This window comes from Gallus gallus, chromosome 20 (assembly GCF_016699485.2).
Source record: "Gallus gallus isolate bGalGal1 chromosome 20, bGalGal1.mat.broiler.GRCg7b, whole genome shotgun sequence".
NCBI classification, from domain to species: domain Eukaryota; kingdom Metazoa; phylum Chordata; class Aves; order Galliformes; family Phasianidae; genus Gallus; species Gallus gallus.
This window is the reverse complement of record NC_052551.1, coordinates 6,038,594-6,059,111: the sequence shown is the minus strand read 5'-3', so window position 1 is coordinate 6,059,111 and position 20,518 is coordinate 6,038,594. Positions and strand designations below refer to the sequence as shown.

The 20,518-nt window shown below is 39.3% G+C and overlaps 1 protein-coding gene across 16 annotated transcripts in view; it reads right to left on the bottom strand.

Annotated features, from left to right (window-relative positions):
• EYA2 (EYA transcriptional coactivator and phosphatase 2) overlaps positions 1-20,518 on the bottom strand; it is a 93,190-nt gene that overhangs the window by 45,380 nt on the left and 27,292 nt on the right. For 6 of the 16 annotated variants that reach the window (XM_025142163.3, XM_025142165.3, XM_025142166.3 and 3 more), the window contains exons 2-6: positions 9,459-9,577; positions 7,619-7,663; positions 4,670-4,718; positions 3,918-4,060; positions 966-1,082 (exon numbers count right to left, since the gene is read on the bottom strand). In XM_025142163.3, coding sequence (XP_024997931.1) covers positions 966-1,082; positions 3,918-4,060; positions 4,670-4,718; positions 7,619-7,663; positions 9,459-9,567 — 463 coding nt within the window. In that variant the 5' untranslated portion in view covers positions 9,568-9,577. Of the gene's footprint in view, positions 1-965; positions 1,083-3,917; positions 4,061-4,669; positions 4,719-5,195; positions 5,301-7,618; positions 7,664-9,458; positions 9,578-20,518 lie in introns of those variants that run through there. The other 10 variants (XM_025142164.3, NM_204915.2, XM_040650639.2 and 7 more) reach the window with 5 other exon arrangements.

Sequence of the window (20,518 nt, the reverse complement as noted above, 5' to 3'; positions counted from 1 at the left end):
ATTAACAGAGTATATCCAAATTTTAACACTGCCCCTCCAATTCACACATAATGACTCAGCAAGTTTCAGAAAAATAAATACATAAACAAATCAATAAATAAGCGTAATTCACGAAGATCAGGAACGGCATGCTGGAGGAAGTAGCATGTTATAACACTTGAGAAAACAAAAACCTCTCTTTCTGACAAGCAACATTAAAATACTCAAAGAAGTGCAATTCCATGCTAAAAAATGGGTTAAAAGGAATCATAAGTGAACTTCCAACATTTTAATTTACTTCCCCATTTTCTGTATTTCAGCTTTAAACCCTTCCATGACTTCCCTGGAGTTAGCGAATCATCACTGAGTCTCATGGAATCTGGTGTTTTGTACAGCTTCTGAAATTGTATGACTAAAAATAAGTTTTACTTTTAGGAATTAAGTGTATTTTGACCTTCTTGGTTATACAACAAAACAAAGTGTTACGAAGCTCCAAGCAGAAGGCAGTGTCACTGAAGACATAAGGAAATCCGATTCATTATTATATAATCAGTTAATATTTTGACAGTAGTAAAAGAGTTATTCTAAACTTTCTAATTCTTCACTCAGGAACCTTAGGGAAAAAGCAGCTGCTTTCAGCTCGGCTGTTCAGAATTTTAATTCATCTGGTAGCCTGTAGTTGTTCAATGGTATTGGTACTTTATAAGTTAAAAAAGGTAGATGTATTAAACACAACAGTTTCTGTAGAAAGGCAAAGCTTAAATTGGTCATACACAAAGTTTTGCTAGGGTGCCTCAGTGCTAAATCCAGTACTTCTGCCAGAAATTAATTCCTTGATAAGCACAACAGACTTCCAAAATCTTACTTTCACTCCTACCCTATTACTAATATTTTTATCATAATTGTAAAAGAAGAACTGATCTAATGTGGAGTATGCTATTGTGACTTCTCATGAGACATCCTACAAAGCAGCAAGCTGTACTTACCATGCATCTGGTAGGTATACGGTGCTTGTCCAGCAGTCGGGGTACTGAAACTGGATCCATAACTAAGAAACCCACTCTGTCCTGGGGAATGGCTCAAGCTGTCCTCTGTTTTGATGCCTTTGAAGCACAATGCAGGAACCAAGAGCAGAATGTGTGTTGTGTCACGTAAAGTTATAAAAAAGAAAGATTAGGAATTCACAAGTATTTCAGCTAGATTTTAACCTACACTTTATAATTTTTTTTAAAATTATCCTCATTAGTCTCTCAAGTAATACAAATCAAATGAATTCACCACAAATAGTATTTGAGAGAGCCACACCCTGTATCCACACCTGAATGAACTTTTCTTAAGATAGAGAAGCAAGCAGAAATAACATTGTTTTCAAAAACAATTTATGGAAAAACAGTTTTGTTTTGGTGTTAAACAAACTCATTGACTCAAGACCTTTCTGAACAGTTATCAGGTGCAAGCAATCATTAACAAAGCAACAGGACCTGCAGCAAATGAATGTCAAGACTTCTGTTCTCAGTAGACGTATCTTTTACTTCCATTATATTTTCAGGTTTGGTAATTAGGTATTTAGTAGCAGGTCATACAGAAGGGTTATCATTTATTCACTTGGATATAACATACAGTTCAGGAACAGTAAATGTAAGTCCTGAAGCCACAAAATATTTTCATTACTAAAATCAGGCAATTAAACTGACAGTTTACTGGAGCAGCAGCACTTGCTGATTCAAGCACTGATTAAACCTTTGCTGATAGTAAAAGGGGCTGATATTTTATTCACAGTTGCTGCCAAGGTTCTACAGCTGTATTGCTAATATAAACAGCTGAAAGGTGCATCTTATTATGAATCCTTGGGTGTGATCCTCCTCCTTCTTTGCATACCTATTTGCACAAAACAAAAAATAGCCACGGACGCATCCTGAGTACTTGAGCACTAGAGCTAAACAAAGACCCTGTTGACTTCTGGCCTTAGATTTATACACTTTCCAGACTGCTGTTGTCTGTTAGCACTTACAAACAAACTTGCCAAAAGACAAGTCAATTTCATGTGCCTTTCACCAAACATGCTGTTTTCTAGCTTAATGACTCTTAGAAGCAACAAGTCTGCATTTGCTCAGGTTGGGAACAATTTCCCCCAGATAATATCTTCTCAAATAAAACGACTTCTTTAAGCTTTAGGTGAGAATAGCTGCAATACAATCTGAGTACAAGTTAGCATTAATATGAAAATGTTGTATTGTGAAAAGAAGGAAGTTTATTTGGACAGTGAGTGAACATGTGTTAGTGCAGGCGTCCGGGTCCATTACTGCTGGGGAAGTAAAGGGATTTGCGAGTGTGTGCAGAGAAGCTTCTTTTCATAACATCTCATGATTTTCAATTACATCAGCACTCCGCATGCAAACACTCCATCTACCCTGGCTACAATTAATCTTCAGCGAATGGGCCTTTTTGGAAATCTAAAATTGTTGTCAGACAGTGAAATAACTTAGCACCAAATTAATTTCCACACAATGTTCTGTTTTGTCTAGAAACTGGCTGAGTTTTATTTTTGTGCCTAAAAACAATACTGCTTCATTGTTCTTGGTTGTCAGCCAGGTGGAGTTTTTCATATGCTGTGCTGAGTATCTTACAGAGGGTATATGAACTGGGGGAGGGAAATCATTGCTCAAGGATGCTAAGAGGTCATCCACAGGATTTATAAGCAGCATATGGGCCTGACACATGTATGCCCTAAAGACTCAAGGCAGTAGCAAATGGCTCTACTTTCACCTGCTCTAACAGGACAACTGTTCAGAGTTTGTCTTGGAAATCAGCCAGCTGATGCAAACACACAAGTAGCTCCAGTAAAGGGTCTCAAAACATTCCTCTCATCATCCTGGTAGACCTTCATCTCTGCCAAGACCATTTCCCTGACCTTCCAGACTATTGCATTGAATTTCCTTTCAGGAAAAATGTTATCAAAGGCTGTATAAAATCTCGTTGGGAAAGAATACTGTATTTGCCAAGCAAATGAAGGTGTTTAAAAGTGTGAGAGAAACCAGCAGCAGAAACAGAACTATGAAGCTGCAATACTCAGCACTCATGAGATCAGCTTGGAATAAGGAGCCTCAAAACTTTCTGTTAAAGAATTGTGCCTAAGCAAGAGCAGTATCCCTTTGGTCTTCAGGAGTGGAAAGAACTTCCCAATTGCCTCAACAGCATGCTATTTCCATGCACAGCTTGAAGACATTTAACACTTGGTTTGCCAGGCTTTCCACCATTAGGAGTGCTGGTTTAGTTAGTTCTCTGCCTGAATCTTCCAGCTGCTCCCAGCCCAGCACCATCTCCCCACAGCTGCTTGTGAGGCTGTGTAGGGAACAAAAGTTGACCAGGGTTAGAAATGCTCATGGCACTTATAGCCAACAGCCATTCATTTAAACACAAACAGTCCTCCAAAACCAAAGTACTCTGTACCTTTTCACCAATGTCCTACTTTGCTTTGTGTCCCAGATCTTCTATAATAGCATACATATTTTTTTTACTTTTTTTTTTTTACTTTTAAGTAGCTTTTATCACTGAAACTCCAGGAGACATCAAGGAAGGCAAAGCGAACTTTACCTAAATACCATATTCACTGCACTGTAGTGAGTCATGGCAACAGTCACAGCTCCTGCTTGCTCGTAAGTCGAACATCCTCTTTCATACTGTCTCCTATCCTATTACTCACCATCTTCAACCTTAAGTAGTTTGTAAGACCATATCACAGGATAGAAGGAGTTGACAGATAGTTCAAAGTAATCCTACCATTTTTAATGAAGTCAGCTTATCCATTAAGACTAAGAAGTGAACGCTCCCAATATAGAAATGACTTTTCATTCTAAACCTCAAGTCTTCAAATAAGTTTTTCTAGGACCAAAAGGAAGAGGTTACACTCAAAGGTAATATGACATCAGAGTACTCACTGTAGGAAGGTATGCCGTAGGGCTGCGCTGGAGGAGGGTAGGCAGTGTATGCAGCAGCCTGTTGGATTCCTGCACTGTACTGAGTCTGTCCATATGTTGCCATTGTTGGGAAAGACTGGACTGTCACTATATGGGGATAATGTCTATTAAGAACAAGAAAACAGAAGGTCTAAGGCAATAGTTACTGCACAGTCTTCTAGAGCACACGGAAAACATTTCTAGATATTTTGATAAAACACAATCCAACTATGATGGCGAATATTTTGGGAGCTCAGAATTTACTAGACTGGGGCAAAAGTTTGTTTTAGTGTGTAGCTCTTAATTTAAATAATTAAGATTAAGGTGGCTACATGCATAGGAAATTTAGGGCTGTGCAAAATATATGCAAGCTAAAAAAAACCTCAATATTCTGATTGTTGTGTTTCATTTTGAGTTTGCCAAACAACCAAGCATCATGAGAAACCTCTGATATTTTTACATATTCCTCTGTGGTCACTAATAAACAAAGCAACATTCAAAGCGATAAGGTTTGGATTCCCAAGGGTTCAGATGTACAGCACATGGTACCTCAAAACTTCTTTCATTCCATATTTAGCAAAATTAGGGACTATTTCTTCACTGGGCCTGAGACATACAGAGGAACAGGTGGATAGGCTTAAGACAAATGCTTCTTAAGGTGACAGAAGTCCACACAAAATGGCTGTTTAGCAAAATATGTTTTTTTAATCACAGCACTTGGCAGGAACACTCACTTTGTTGAGTAAAGATGGAGAGGACACTGTGGTGCTGCTTTACTGTTGCCTGGAAAACAAAATGAAAGAGTCTTAGATTTTCATCATGTTCATTTCTACAACCAAAATGATACTACTGTTTTTACAATTGCTAGTTTGAGAAAAACACACAGTAATTAGGAGATACTGTTTTGGAGTGAATCTCCAAAGAGCTGAAGCAGACAAAGCTATTATCTACTTAACAACAAATAAATACAATTTTAGTTAACTGATGGTACTACTGATTGATCGAGCTACTATTTTCTTCTTCTCTTACAACTGATGTGAATCATGAGGTTGGGCTTTGGTAGGATGAATCATACATTAAATGCTATAAAGGCAAGTACAGTGAAAACGCAATTGATTTGACTTTTTTTGACACTGTCCTAAACCATGACTCACTTTCTTTAAAATAATAAAATGCTAAAACACACAAAGACAAACTAAATGTAAGAAGTACATCAATTTTATTCACCAGTCCTGATTTTTTGCATTAACTATAACCTACCTTACTGACTTGGCAATAATCAAAAACAGTAAATGAAACCAGTAGAAAATACATCACACAAGTAAAACGTGCAAGATGCTTTCCAGTGTATCAAATTGTTGTGTCCTGCAACACCATCAAAGAAAAAAGTGCCCCGGTTTATATCTGGAGATATATGTAGGCTTAATTTCATTAAAATAATCAAAATTAAAACCTGTCAGTTGCCTGCAAGTTGTACTGAAAATGTTGTATTTAAATGCCACCATAAGTATTACGCAGATTGCCTTCATTATGCCATCCAATCTGTGATTCTCTAACCCTGGTTGGAGTCAGTGTTATTACAGCAGTATAAATGCCAACACACCTTCACAATTATTAATAATGATACTAGGCACTACATATACAGCCTCTCTATGTGCTGTCTGTATCAATCAGCACATCAGACTAATTGCATGCAGTTTCTCCAGAGAGAAGAACATCAACCATCACATTCTCTGTTGACTGTAGCACCACTACCCTCCACATTAGCTGCTGGCATATATCATGCAATTTGTTACAAGGGATAGGAAATATTACCCAATGTTAGGCAGATCTCTCCACCACAGGAGCACAAGCTGAGTGAAAAGGTAGACTCCTGTAGTGTCCCCAGTGCTGAACATTGCCATCACCAGGCAGGAAACATCCACAGTGCTGTCCCATGCATTGTCACGGACATACCCACCATGCTATAGATGCATTATCCTCAGTTCAAAGTTTCCAAAACAGAATCACTTCATTTGTTCAGCAGTATGTAAGTTGGCAAATTAAACATTTAAAGTATGGTTTATTTAATGAAATATGCAAATATACATAAGGTCTAAATAAATGCAAATAGTCCTATGGGTTTGAGTAACTTGTTATGCCATAAATCTGCAGAGAATTTCCAAAATGATTTGACGTGCTTGAATATGAAATATTCATTCTTCCTGGTTTAACACTCTTTTATAAATGTTCTTTCTTCAACAACCTTTTTTCACAATATTTTACATGGCTTTATCATTCTACATCATAACACAACAATACCACTAATACATTTTTTGAGAGAGGTATTCAATCTGATATATTTTTTAAAAAAGTAAATTGTATTAAAAATCTGTTTTCATTTTTGTTGACTTATGGGAGCAAATAAATGGAAAACCCCCAATGGAGGTACATGAGTCTAAACAGCAACAACAACAAACTAATTACAATATATTTTTTATTTTTTTAGAATGTTATAATGTCTCCTATATCTAATAATAATAGTGAAAAAAAGAGCTCTTTTATAAGAAACACTTTTATTTCCTTAAAAGATTAAAACACCTAGAATACACACTTCCTTCAAAAAGGAGACCCTTTTTTCACAAACCTAGACATCTTCAGAGATAATTTAAAAGTTTTAAAATATCCATGTACTCCTTTCTCTCTTCTCTGGGATAGCTATAGTGTTTAATAACTATACTTTAGGTTAGAACAGATCAGAAGCGTTACCGCAGCATTGAGTTACTTTAGGAAAAATGGCTTTGGCAATAAAGGCACTGATGACCAGGGGGAATACATTTCAGAGTGAGCTGGGAATGACTACACACTGCTGCTGCTGCTAAGGGAAGAACGTAGCTTGAGTACATCTATCTGTGCTGCAAACAGACCTCATGTGCTCATAAGCCTATGTGCTGAACTGTAATGTCTTTCCTAGCACCATGCTGGATGCCTGCTTTACCCTCTTCTCTTTGCTGGGTATTAAAAACAAAAACTCATCCCAATACAGCCACTGTGATAAAATACACTTTCATCACCCACTCTTTGCTCTCACTTCCCTGAAGTACTATTCTGTGCAATACCCTTCTTACTGTACCCATCTGCATAACAAATTCAAGCCTGACTTTTCTGATCCCACTTCTCCCAAGCTGTCTCCCAGTTCTGCGAGAGCTCTCTCTCAAGCTGATTACACCCCCAAAACCCTACAGAAGGATAAAGATCACATCTACAATCTCCTTGGGTCTTCCAGGGTCCTCTGTACTACCAGCTCTGCACACTAATCCATTCACAGAGGACAACTCAGGCAGGAGGACGGCACATCAGCTGCCAGGGCAGGGACTGTGCACCCTATCGCCCCACTCCACTCTGTGGGCACTGACTGGAACAAAACCATAAATAATTCTCTATGCTCTTACATTCCAGAAGAACCTGATGAAAGTAAAACCCACCAGCACTCCTATCCCTGTTCCTCTGGAATGTGGCTAATACAAACCTATTTCCACAGCAAGAGGCAGAGATATTTTATTAAAAAAAAAAAATAATCAGAGTAAAGCAGAGTAAAGGATCGTGTTATCTAAATGTACATATATGTACATATATATACACATATACAGGTATAGGAATAGCAGGCATAGAAAAAATGTTTTTAAATCCAAAGACAAGCTTACCTGACTCAACTTCATACTTGCTATGAAAAGATTGCTTTGACTTACCTGAAAGAAAATGGTTTAGGCAATGAGATTTTTAGATTGTTAGAACAAAAACTATTCCTGTTCCTCATTACCCAGTAGAATTGTATTAGAGAAATATATATATGTATTAACATTTTAATTCATTTCATTCATAATGTCTTCCATATTTGAAAAACAGCAGACCGGGCAGTTTGAGCACAAGTTAAATGGCTTTTCTATTTGAAAAATACTGTATCTTCAGATTAGTTTTTTTTTAATTTTGAAACCAGTAAATACAGAGTAAATACCAAACAGGGATTCACTGTGTATGAATATGCAGTATGCCACACTCTCATTGTCAAAAGTACAGGTTAAAACTTTTTGTTTCTACACAAATGTGTACAGCTACAGGCAGAATGTGTACTTGAAAATTACATTGACGTAGTTGCAGATTTCATGAAAAGAACACTTGATATGACAAAGTAGACATCTAATATTGCAACTAGAGTTGCTAAAATTAAAACTATGTGTGACATGGAGCAGACATTCATGTGCATTCATTGCACTTAAAGCTCAGGCAGTCTGAGATTGACAAAAACACAAGTATTTTCCTGTTCACCAAATTAACAAGAAGTATTTTCAATTAAAAGAACATAATTATGGTATAAAAAGGGATCAGCCTGTAAAAAAAAAAAAATCAACTGTAATATTTCTGTAAGAAACTTATCAACATGAGCTGTCACTGGCATATTGGCATTTTGTGGTACAGGTGCTCTGTTGGCTCATATTTATATTGCATAATAACCAACAGTTCCTTCACCAAGGAGTTTACAAAATGATGTTCTTTAAAATCATTTCTAGCACTAATCTTTTCTGCAAACACATATGTTTAAAAGGATGTTTCCTTTAGATTCTTATCCCTTTGACTACTCCTGTAAATAGGTAATCTTGATGTTTGTGTTTTAATCACACAATTTCTAATGCCTTAGCATACATTCAAGCAAAACTTCTTGGCTTTTAGAAGTCTATAAATGAAGGGTTAAACATACTACTACAACATAATAGTCAGTGCCTTTTGCTAACTCCCCTCCAACAGGAAGGCTGACAGATTCTGACCGCAGCAAACAATAGCTGGGATTGTACTAGCAAGAACTAGTTCAGCTGCATCACTTGCCAATAATTTTTTTAGCAGATTTAACATTCTTCTGTTTCCTTCACTTGAACAGTGGGGGAAGGAAGAGGAGGAAGAGGAGGAGAAGAACAGATAGATTTCCATCTGAGCCTCAACCACTGAAAGAATTTATCCTTGGTACCTGCCAAATGTGAAACTTCAGACCAGACATCAGCAGGACAAACCATTTTGAGATGATAGCAATGATCTCAGAGTGATGCAAACTAGGGCACAGGGCTGCTTTGGCAAAATACTTCTTGGCTACACAAGGTGTTGTTGGGCCTGGGAGCCCATGTGAGCCACACTCCACCAGCAGCAGTGCAGCCACCCCTGGGGGTGGCTGGGGCTCTAGTAGGGTCTAAAACAAAAGTACCAGCTCTATACAAAACATGTTTTATACCTGTACTTATTCCAGTGTGCATATGTTTACACCCACAATACACAGATCTCTGTTTATGTAAAACATTTAAAATCTGTTTGCATTCAAAGCATTTTTGAAGGATTCAGCCACAACTGGAGTGACTACAAATATTCTCAAACAAAAACCCCAATTGCTCACTATGTGATAGAACTAACCGTTAGACCTGTATGTGGCCAGCTCCTTTATTTTATATACCTATACATTTTGCCAAAGCAAACAAGCAGTAAACAAAAGAAGCAGCCTACCTTCTATGTCATCTGGAGCCGTGGCATAAATGTTAGTAAGGTTAAGCTTCAGTCTGTCAGGGCACTCTTTATTTACAGTCAGGCTGGGTGATATCACTAGATCTAGCATTTCCTTATACCTGAAGGAAAACAAAGGAAAAATATAATTTATTCATTAATTATGCATGCTTACTAATGATTCAGTTTTTTTCCCTACGAGTATAAATATTAAAGTTGGTTACCTAAACCCAGGCTTCATATAAATTCCACATAATAACATTCACTAAAGTTTTCATCAAAGGTAAATGCTGAATTGAAATGAGGTACTTGTTTCCTTGGAGATTATACCCCTCTGATTAATGCTTTCCCTTTCTTCCTGGATTTTGCCACCCGAAAATTAAATTTCCTTATCTCTTCCATGCTATCAGCACAAGGATTTACACACCAGTGTCCAATGAGCCTCCACAACAGACTACTAAGAGCTGAAAATGAAGCTCAGGGCAGTAAGCAGCACTGTGCACTCTTAAAAAAATTGTAAGGTTAGTACTGGTGACAGGAGAGGTTCAGGTGTTTGGGCTAATCCTGGTATCTACTGGATATGTCCTGGAAAGCCAATCCCAGCTACAAAGTCTGGACCATTAGATGGCACTGATACAAGGACAGTCCCTTTCACATAAATAACCACAACTTACATAACTGAAAATTTCAAGTGACCATTCTGTATCATATAGGATCTGAGTCACCAGAGGAAAACATTATTTGTGTTTATGCAACGAAGGCCTACACACTACCCATCAGACAAACAGCTCAGAAAAGAGAGTAAATACATTATTATTTCAGATCTTACACAACATGAATATGCCTATTCGTACCAATACCTCAAATTTCAACATATGTGCCCAACTCCACCCGCGTGGCTTTTCAGAAAGGGGCTTCAAAGGAACCTGCTTAAAATAGAGCTGCTTGCTCCCCTTCAAGTGTTTAATGTTTCAGATGGGCACCAAAACACGTCATTAAGACGTGTATGCATATGTTTGCAAGATTGGGTAAAGACATCTATGCAAGAACAGTAAGGAAACTGTGATCTCTGTCAGATACCTGCAAGACAGTGTTTAAGCAAGGCAGCTTTCCTAGGCACATTTACTCCCACAGTGTTCTGCCCCTGTTCCCTAAGTAGCCAGTGGCTGCAGCTAAAACTATGAAGAATCACCAACCAAAGAAAATCTAAAGCTAAAGTTACTAGTTTTCTTTCTTTTTTCTACAAAACAAACAAACAAACAAACAAAAAAACAATCGCACACACTATGCCCTAGAAATCTATCTGAATTTTCTAAGACTATGCCAGAATACCAGCACAGCTTTTTGGTCAAGTCCGGAACAAATGATGAAAAGAAAAGGGCACAAAAGTACAATGTTCTTTTCACATTTCAGAGCCACATCGAACAGGTCCCCAGAAGCAGAACTGTGCTATTAGAGCAGGTGGGGGCAAGTGGGAGAGAGGGGATATGGAAGTGAGTAAACCTGAGGTGCCTGGCAGCAGTCTGCAATGGCTGCCCTTTCTGTCAGTGCTGGACATGCTGCCTGCACAAGGAGCTGCACACCCAGTCCTCAGGCAGGGACATCGCTGAGATGGTCCCTAAAGGCAGCAGGTGGCACAGCAACAGCCCAGAAGCAGTGCACAGCATATACTGCACAGCACACCTAAGGCATAATTGCATTAAGGACTGCAGCATAGAAATCTGAATTCCTGACGCTAGGCTTCTGCAGTACTGATCTAGGCAGCTCTGTGAGAAGTAAGGCCATTTGTCTTGATTTTTCTGTTTAAATACCCATGTATGACAACCAGCTTTGAGAAACAGAGAACAAATTGCATAATTTCATCTGAATTTCTCCAACCACTTTTATAAAGATTACAGGTTTCTGTGGGGAAGGGTAAGTATTGTTATTAATAGGCACAAATCAGGTGAAATGTTTCATCTGGAACTGAACAGCAAGGACCAAAGCTGAATTCATTTTCACTTTCCCACCTAACAGCTGGGAAGACACTGCCTGGGAAAACACACATCCATCTTCCGGGAATTTGTACAATTGCCAAAAAAGGAGTACAAAGTGGCATAGCCATGAACAATGTACACAGTCCCATTCCCCCTCCTTTCTCTAAACAGAGTCTGGACTCCCCCTGTCTACCTCCCTTAGAAACCCATGTGGGCATATGCATTTTTGCCATCAATGCAGAATCAAGTCCAGAGGTTGTTCAGGGCTGCCTGATTACATGACGTGAAGGAGATGTGAAGTCAGTGGTGAAGGAAGCTGGGTAGGAACACAGCACTCAGGATACAGCGCTTGTGTGATCCCTACTCACTAACTGCTGTTCCTATAGATTTGCTGAAAAAGTAAGATTAGCTTAAAGACAGTGCTGCTTTACAGCTGGATCTTCGTTGCTAGAGGGCCTCAGAGTGCTTCACCTTCAGATATGTCCTGTAAGTCTGGCAGACACAGACACTAAGAAAAAGCAAGACGGAAGTTTGAATGCAGGTGCAAAGGGGACACCTGCAACCACTGTCCATGTTACCAAATGCATGAAAATGCAATGAGGCAATGATTTGTACAAGGATACAAAAGTAGTCCCCAGCTTTAAAAATACCATCCTAAGCTAAAGCAGGAATTCAGGATTCCCCTCACCTAATCCTAAACAAAACACAGCCCATCAGAAGTTTTACTCAGTCCTAACAGCACTGGAACAAGTGCAGGCAGGGGCTTTACTGAGGCACATTTGTGTCTGCTCTGCAGGCAGCCTCAAGCCAGGCTGTCAGGCAATAAGGAATGGCTGCAGCCCTTCTGCACACTTTGCCTATGCCAGAGGAAAAGAAGATTTTCCCCTAAAATGGCTAATCTCTCTCGTTTGACTGCACAGCCAGGCTGCAAGAGAGAAAGGAGTCAGGAAGGATGTGGTGGTCCTTATTTCTCTAGAGGCAGGAATGAGGTCTCTCCTCCAAGCAACTACGGTTCCTAAAACTCCATTTCACAGGGAAATTACTTTCTTCAAATCCTTTGGCACCAAAATAAAATTTTTGCTTGTACTGCTGAAAAAGGGTTTTTATACATTTTATACTGGGTTTTCTTTTCCACTGTAAACAACGTCTGATTTTTTCTTTATTTCCTTAGCACTGTTACCTGACAGGAGGAAAAGCACTGCCATTCCAGATCCTGTCAAGGTAGGGATGTTCTACATTGTTTCTCAGATAACACACGCCCTTCAGCACAATCTCAAACCCCATCATTCATGACACTGACCAGACTGTTGCCAAGTGAATGGAAGCAGATGTTTAAAGGGAAATGATATTTTATAATGATTAATGCACTTTAATTACATCATTGTTCAGAGATTTCATTAGCTACTTTCTTGGTTTTGTTCTGTTCACTTTTGAATGCAAAGGCTCATTTGTTTTTTTAACATTTTCCTTTTCTTTCTTTCTTTTTTCTCCCTCTCAGCTCCCATTTTTCTTTAGAGCACACATTAGCTGCATGTACAAACAGGTAGCTCTCCACAGAAAATCCTGTCTGGCTGTGCATGTCATGTACGTGTTTGCTCTGTTAGTGGCTTTCCCTGTTTTGCATACACCATTTACTGACTTGTTGATATGTGTTTCTTGCTTACGTATTTCTATACAGGAGTTTCTGAAATTCCGGTTTTAATGATGGCAATCTACTGAAAATCTTTAGTAAAATAATGAATCCTGGATAGGATTTAGCATAATAAATGACATGCTGGAGCACAACTGATGAAAATATCAGGCCTTTGTTTGCTTTTTAGAGCAAAAACATTTTCTGGCTTAAGTAATATACAGTAAATCAGTAGTAAATTTGCTGAATATGAGCTTTTATTAAAACCAGTGATGGCAGCATCTAGCAAGCTGGGCTGACAGACATCTGGAAGAGCTTTTGGCTTCTATAATTAAGAAGAACCTTGTGTGAATTTGATGCTCAGCTTTTCCATTAGAATACCCTACTCAAAAAGCAGTATTTTGCCCTTAGAGTTGGCCCACAAGATGGTCTCTGCCAAGAACAGAGACTTTTCTCTTCAGTGATGTTTAGGAAGAAAAAAGAAGAAAACCGTTTTCCATCATTCTGAAGATAGGAATGCCAAATTAAACATTTTAAAGTTTCAGTTTTTTTGGTGAAGGTGTTGGGATAATTTACAAATCACACTTTCTTTTACAATGAAGTTCTGAAGGGAGTGATGCCAGGCCTCAGCTCAAGACCATCAAACATGAGCTGAAGATCAGTATAGTGAGCAATCCCATGGCTTTCCAGTACAGCACATGAAGATAAGTGTAAATGTAACACCAAAGCAGAACCAGCATGGAGACTGAGTCAGCAAGGCACTCTAGATGCTGATCATGATGAGAACCAGATAGCAGCCTGATGGATTATCTCTTGAAAGGATGAAACAGGAAACCACCATGGCATTGTGGCCACATGCAACCACTCCACCACCCTGCTCAGCACAGCTCAAAGGCCAGAGGGTACCTGCAAGAAACTCAAAATTTGGAAGGATCTTGCTCCTGAAGCTTGGGCCTTTGCTGCTTGGGCATAATTTGAAGCATCTCTCAGGCTGCTCTAAATGGTTTTATAACCTCCTCCCCACAACGCACTAAACACATCATCTCAGGAACCTGGCATTTTCTTTTGTACTGTGAAGGCAATGGACTTGGTTGTGGGAGTTTTCCTGAAGAGCTTTCAGTGGAATTGCATGCAAGGAAGTGCAGAGCACTTGCCCCATAACAGCAGCACGCTATAGCAGGTCATCTGAACAATAGGAGACTCATGGTACTGCTCAGAAAGGGCATACCAGAAGTAAGACAGCATGGGAAAAAGGCTGACATGGTTTTGAGAACACTCTCCGCATCTGCCATCAGCAAACTGATAAGCACTGCAGAATGAAGCAGGTAAGAAACAAAAGATGGGACTCCTGCCTTTAGGAAAAACTTCTCTGATCCCACTCTGGGAAAGATAAGATACTTAAAAGATTTTTCACAAGGGGAGAAGCAAGTTTAGAAATGATTCTCCCTGAAACAACCCCATGTGATGATCTTAATTTTTATTGATCTGGCTAGCAGCCAAATATAAGCTCAAACCACTAGATCTTCCTAAACATATGTACATGCCAGCACACAGCCCAAGGCAGGACTGGTACAAGCCAAGCCCTCAGCTTTAGCTTTGTTGGAAAGAGAAGGACTAGAGACAGACTTCAGCTTAATTACAAGAGCTACATTTTTGTCTTGCTTCCATGAATTCATCTGGTTTTCATTATCTGAACAACTACTTTCACCTTTATTCTTAAAAAAAAAAAAAGGTGCAGATGACTAAGCAGAAAGCTTCAACTTTACAACCGCAGTGCTTCTCATCATAAAAGAGTCTGATTTTCTACTTTGTTTCAGAGTGAATTACCAAAACGTAACTGCAAAAAAGTGAGATGTCATATTTCTCATTCCCTCTGATCCAGAGAAACAAACAAACAAAAAAGACCCAATCCTACATGTTTGTCTTTCTGTTATTGATTATAAGTACAACAAGATTTGTTGCTGATGGTTTCTTTTTCCTTGGGTCAAATTTTCAAAAGCACCTGCTATGTCCCTTTAATTTTCTCTGGGAATTAAGATTTACGGTTTGAGGAATTGCATTTCCTGTTCCATCCTGCTCTCTCACACACACACAGAAAAAAAACGAATTATTCATAAGCAGGGAAAACATTATTATCTCGCTGTTACCTTCCAGGTAGTACAACAAAGGGAATCTCCCACACTGAAGACTTTGGCTACATCTACCCATGTATTTCAAGGAAGGTACTTCTGTTTCCTCTGTCAGTACATTCCTTCCCATTCCTTCCCCTCCCTGTTTGGAGCCTTCTCTCTATCTATAATAGATCCTTTGTTCCTCACACTTCAAGAACTCAAAAATGCTTCAGCAGGTGAGAACCACTACACTGTTTTCTCTTTCATAATGAATCTTAGCTCATTCACGAGTACAGCTGGTAGATGTATGCAGGAAAGGCTGAACAGACATAAAGTTAAACCTGAGTTGGCATCAATGCTTATGTACAAGACTGACAGTACAGTCATGATGACAAGATAGCCTTTCAAGGTGACCTGCGGGGCAGCATGCCTCGGGCTGTTTATATTCCTGAGGGATACCTTTTGCTGATATAATCGGACAATAAAAGCAGTAGTGGATGTCTGGATTTATCATTGTCCAGCCCATTCCAGACGCAAAAAATAAGAGGATTTGCAGTAGAACAATATCTGTAGAACAGAAGAACATTTGCAGTATCTGTGGGTGGGGATGCAAAAGTACATTATTTGCTAGCACTGTATATCTCAGGGTATGGATTAAAACAAAAGGAACAGCAGAAAAGCTCTTTGGTAAGTCAGACAACAGACAAAACACATCTGAAATGAGAAACGAAGCACAGTGCTCTCCAGCTATGCTTCCTCACATCACTTATCACTGCTCTTCTGTACAAATGTCACTCCACCTCAAAATCTCACTGTTGGCCTTTTGAAATATGTATCATTTCTTTAGCCCAGCTGGAATAGCTGATCACTTTCATAAAAGCTGAACTCTAATAAAGTTGAAGAGATATGCATGTATTGCTTCAGTTTAAGCAAGCAAACAATAAACCAACCTTGAATAAGAGTCCAAGTACCCAAGTCCTGGATAACTATTAGGTTTGTTAATCCAGTAATGAATTTAAAAAAAAAAAATCATGATGAGAAGCAGTCCTCCCACCAACAGCCCTTTTCCACAATAATTCCATGTATATCTAAAATTATTCACCTAAGAAAAAAAATGGTTTGGATTAAAACTAAAATTTCCAAATTCCTTTTTTGAATATGTTAATTCTAAACAGTTTTAGTAGCTGAGAAAAGAGATCTCAAAGGAGACCATTTCTGTCACAATTCTGACATCACTGTTGTTTAAACATAACAAAGTATTCCATCAGCTCTAAAATCGTTCCCCTATTTTTTTATTTTTTAAGGCAACAAGTCTTTCTGAGTAAAATTTTACTTTCATTGGAAGTCTTGCTCCAACTCAGAGACGAGACAGCAAAAAACTGATGAAAAATCCTATCACCTGAATTTTGAGTCAACTCCATCTGTTTTCAAAGAGATGCTGGCGTTACGGTTTTTGAGTGCTTGAGATTGGCAAAAATAATTGCATACCTCATTTCCCTGGATGTCCTGAATTTCAGAAAGTGTTGGCTTGCTTCACCAGGCTTCCTCACCTGCTATTGTGGAGTGCTTCTCTATTACTACCTTTTTTTTTTTTTAAAGACATGCTGTTTCTTGTCTCAGACCTGCTGATTTAAACAAAGCATGCTGTCTTCATATCAATATATGTTCTTCCTACTCCTAGTAAGGCTTCTGTACTACTCCCTACTGTGGGTGCTCCTTCCCCAGCCCCCAGGCTGCAGCCACAGAGCAGTGCTGAGAAGAAAGGGAGCAGGCAAGGCTGTGATCCCCCAGCACTTCCTGCAATTAACCTGGGAAGAGATTGGAGAAAGATAGACCAGGGGAAGCATCAGCATTTTCTGGTTGATCAGTCCAAGGTAAACGTGGCTAGAAGCATTTGAAAGGGATTCAGAGCACATACAAAGAGACAAGGCTAGCTACCTTCACCACTGTTTCTTACAAAGGCACAGTCTGAAAAGTAACTTGAAAATTCGAAGTGATGGGGTTTGCACCACAGACTTTCAATTTGGCAGCCTAATCAGGAAATACATTATATAATTGCTGTGAGTCATTGTTTTTTTAAAAAAAAATTCAATAGCAGTATTTCACTCTGAATATGTCAAAATGAGGAAGTCTAATTTTCCAGAATGCCTTCCTTGCCTAGAGAACCTGTTTGCTAAATGAAGCAACATTTGCAAAAGACCTCACTGTTTGCCAAAAAAGAACTGCTCCACACTCTTACTGCAGACAATTAAGTACCAAATATAAAAGTTAAGCAGGTAAAGAAACACTTCAAGATTATAGCATGGAGTCACTTGAAAATTAAATCTGCTTGCATATGCATATGTACAGATATATGTAAATATACATAAACACAAGTGCATAAAACCTCTCCCAGTTTCTACATTTCTCTTTGACATTCACAATTAAAAACTACCTCTTCCTACGCAGATACCACTGGCGTACTGGTGCTGCTCGGGGCTGAAGAAATTTATGCAGGCTGCCCATCCAAGACCCATAACACAAAAGGACTGCTTCATGGCTCCACAAACAGGGTACTGCAGGGTCCTAGCTCATTAGAGTTTTTTGTTACAACTCAGGCATCTCTTTTCGCTCCAAAGAACTATGCCTCTTATCGCTTTTCTTCAGAATCTTAAGGCCTAAGAATGTACTTAAAACTAAATGATAAAAATATGATTTAGAGAAAAACAAGGAGATTTGGAATGAGGAAATGACCGCTGATAACTTTGATATTCATGCTGAAACACCCTGCCTTCTGTTACAGGAGTGCGCAAGAATGTTTTTTGTTTTGTTGTCCTCTTCTTACTTTTATCCCTTATTCTTGTTACTTATCCTATTCCTACCTGGGACACCCTGGGTGCTCCCACCTGGATCCCAGTGGCCAAATAACAGCACAGTCTAGGAGAATTTATTGCCAGATAACACTTTGTGTGAAAATATAAATTCAGTGAATCAGGATGACACAAAATAAAACAAAATTTAATGTTATCACAAGTCATAGAGGGCTCAGGAGGGAATGAACTGTGCAAACAGCATGCAAAAGCAGTAGCCAAACAAGCCTGAAATAGCAGAGAGCTACTATGGCTGCTGGCTGAATGCCATATGGCTGGCTCTGACACCCACGAGGGAGAGATGTGCAGTTGTTGAAGGAGGATCTGTCACTAACAGTTTGGACAAGTTTCTCAGGACTGTATCAGGGCTTCTGTAAAAGTGGGAAAGCTTTCAATTAAGCTCTTTTTAGGCACTGGAAAGTGCTCTAAAATTTTCAGGTAAAATTTGTTACAGCACTGCAGTACCAGTATCCGTGCTGATGAATGACTATCCTGAACACAAGACAGCCAAGAAAGAGGTGAGGCACGAGAGTTGTCCTTCAGGGCATGTTCTCTCACTCATTTTTGGTCCAAAAACTCTCCATTCCCAGACTATGAGAATTTCTTCACCTTTTTGATTTACTCTTTAAACTTGTCAGAGTCCTGCAGTGACTCCAACAACTCAGTGAGAAAGGTAAGGCTGCTCCTTTATAACAGGCTTGTGTCAGCACCTCCATTGTCAGCCTATAAAGGAGTGACATTCAGGGAATAATAATTCAAAAAAAGCTATGGGAAGAAAAAAAAAACACCACTATGAAATGTAAGTTAGCAAAGGGACCTTGGATGTGAGGAAAAAAATCTAGCATAACAGTACAGGTGAAGCTAGAGTGAGAATGACGTACCTTTTCCTTGATTAAATCCCCCAGGTCAACACTGCTCCAGAAGCAGAGACTAGAGAAGACATGAAGAGAAATGTCTGTTGTACATGCAAAAGGCTGCAAGCTCTTTCTCTGTGACTTTCTTACCCCTGACTGGGGAAGAGAAGACTATCTCATCTGTCTGCACATCATTCTCAAGGCAAAGGAAAAAATTCTCATTCAACAAGCAAAAAATGCTTAAGCGTACAAAAGATTCGAGATACATTTCTTCTATTTCTCAAGTATCTTGATGAGGAAAAACACAAATGCCAGCCTCATTGTCCCAAATGGAACTAATGTTCTACATACCAAAATGAAATGCAACAAAGTTTGTGGACTCTCTAAAACTCGGGACACTCTCTTAAGAACTGGAAGTATTGTAGAATTCAACGTGACTGAAAACTTTGTACTCTTTTGGCTTGGTCTCAAAGTCTGGAATATAAGCAGCCTCCCTTGTCTCCTTGTACTTAAAAAAAAAAAAATCGTTGTGGTAGTCCATTATTATGCATAAGAAATAATGAAAATTAACACTCCACCCTCAGCTGACTTCTATAGTTGCTTCTCTTTGCCTGATAGATTTCTGATTTAGGGATTAGGCAGGGGGAAGGGGAATTTTTTTTTTTTCCGTGCTTTAGGGTTTTCTTGATGTGGTCCTCTCTGAAGTATCAATAAATCAGAGTTTTAAGTCCCTGAGTAATTGCTGATTTAACATATCTGTGGCGGCAATGGAATGCAAGCTCTGTTAACTGGTCTAAGCACACTCTGCCTGCCAGGGCAATGAATTCCCTAGGCTCAACATGGCATGAGTGGGAAGGACTCTTGTGTCCCAATTCTACAAAATTGGGACTGAACATTAAATACTGAAGTCAAGAGGCCTGTGCATCATCACTCCGCCCTTCAGACCTTGCTCTCCCTGTTGATACAATGTGAATTATGGTCATGGTGCAAGAGAAAGATAGTCTTCCCTGGCCTGACTCTGGAAGGTTGAGCCTTCAGCTTAGTCAGCACTGCAATGCAGCAGTCAATTGAAGATTTGTCCAGGTTCCAGTAAATCCAAAAAGATCACCTCTTTCCTATCCCAAAAGACAGTGCAGATGACTTTACCCACTGAGGGCTCTGAATTCATGTCTCCACTGTATGGACAGTCATTTTGATTCCAGTTCATAGTGGTGACACTATGGCTCATCACAAGTAATGCTGCAATTCAGGAAACTGTCACTGTCAGTCTTGTGTTGGCTCAATAGGTCCTGACAATCTTGCAAGTGGTGTTATTCCTGTTCCTATTCATGTGACCCTTGTGAGCATTCATGAGACCCACCTGGCACAAACTCTGCAACATTCCAACGCTGCTACCATTGCTTCCAACACAGCTCCACACCCAGTTCCCTGGTTGTAATCCATCGATTTGCATGGATGAGCTGACTGAGATGCTCTTCATTTTGTGCTGTGCAAGGCTGTCCAGAACACGACTTGTCTTTCACATTGCTGTCACCACTGTTGAAATGCACCATCCACCGCCTCACTGTGCTCACACCCACTGTTTGGTCTCCATAGACATTCAACAAGCATCGATGAATGCCAATGGATGCCATTTTTTGAGC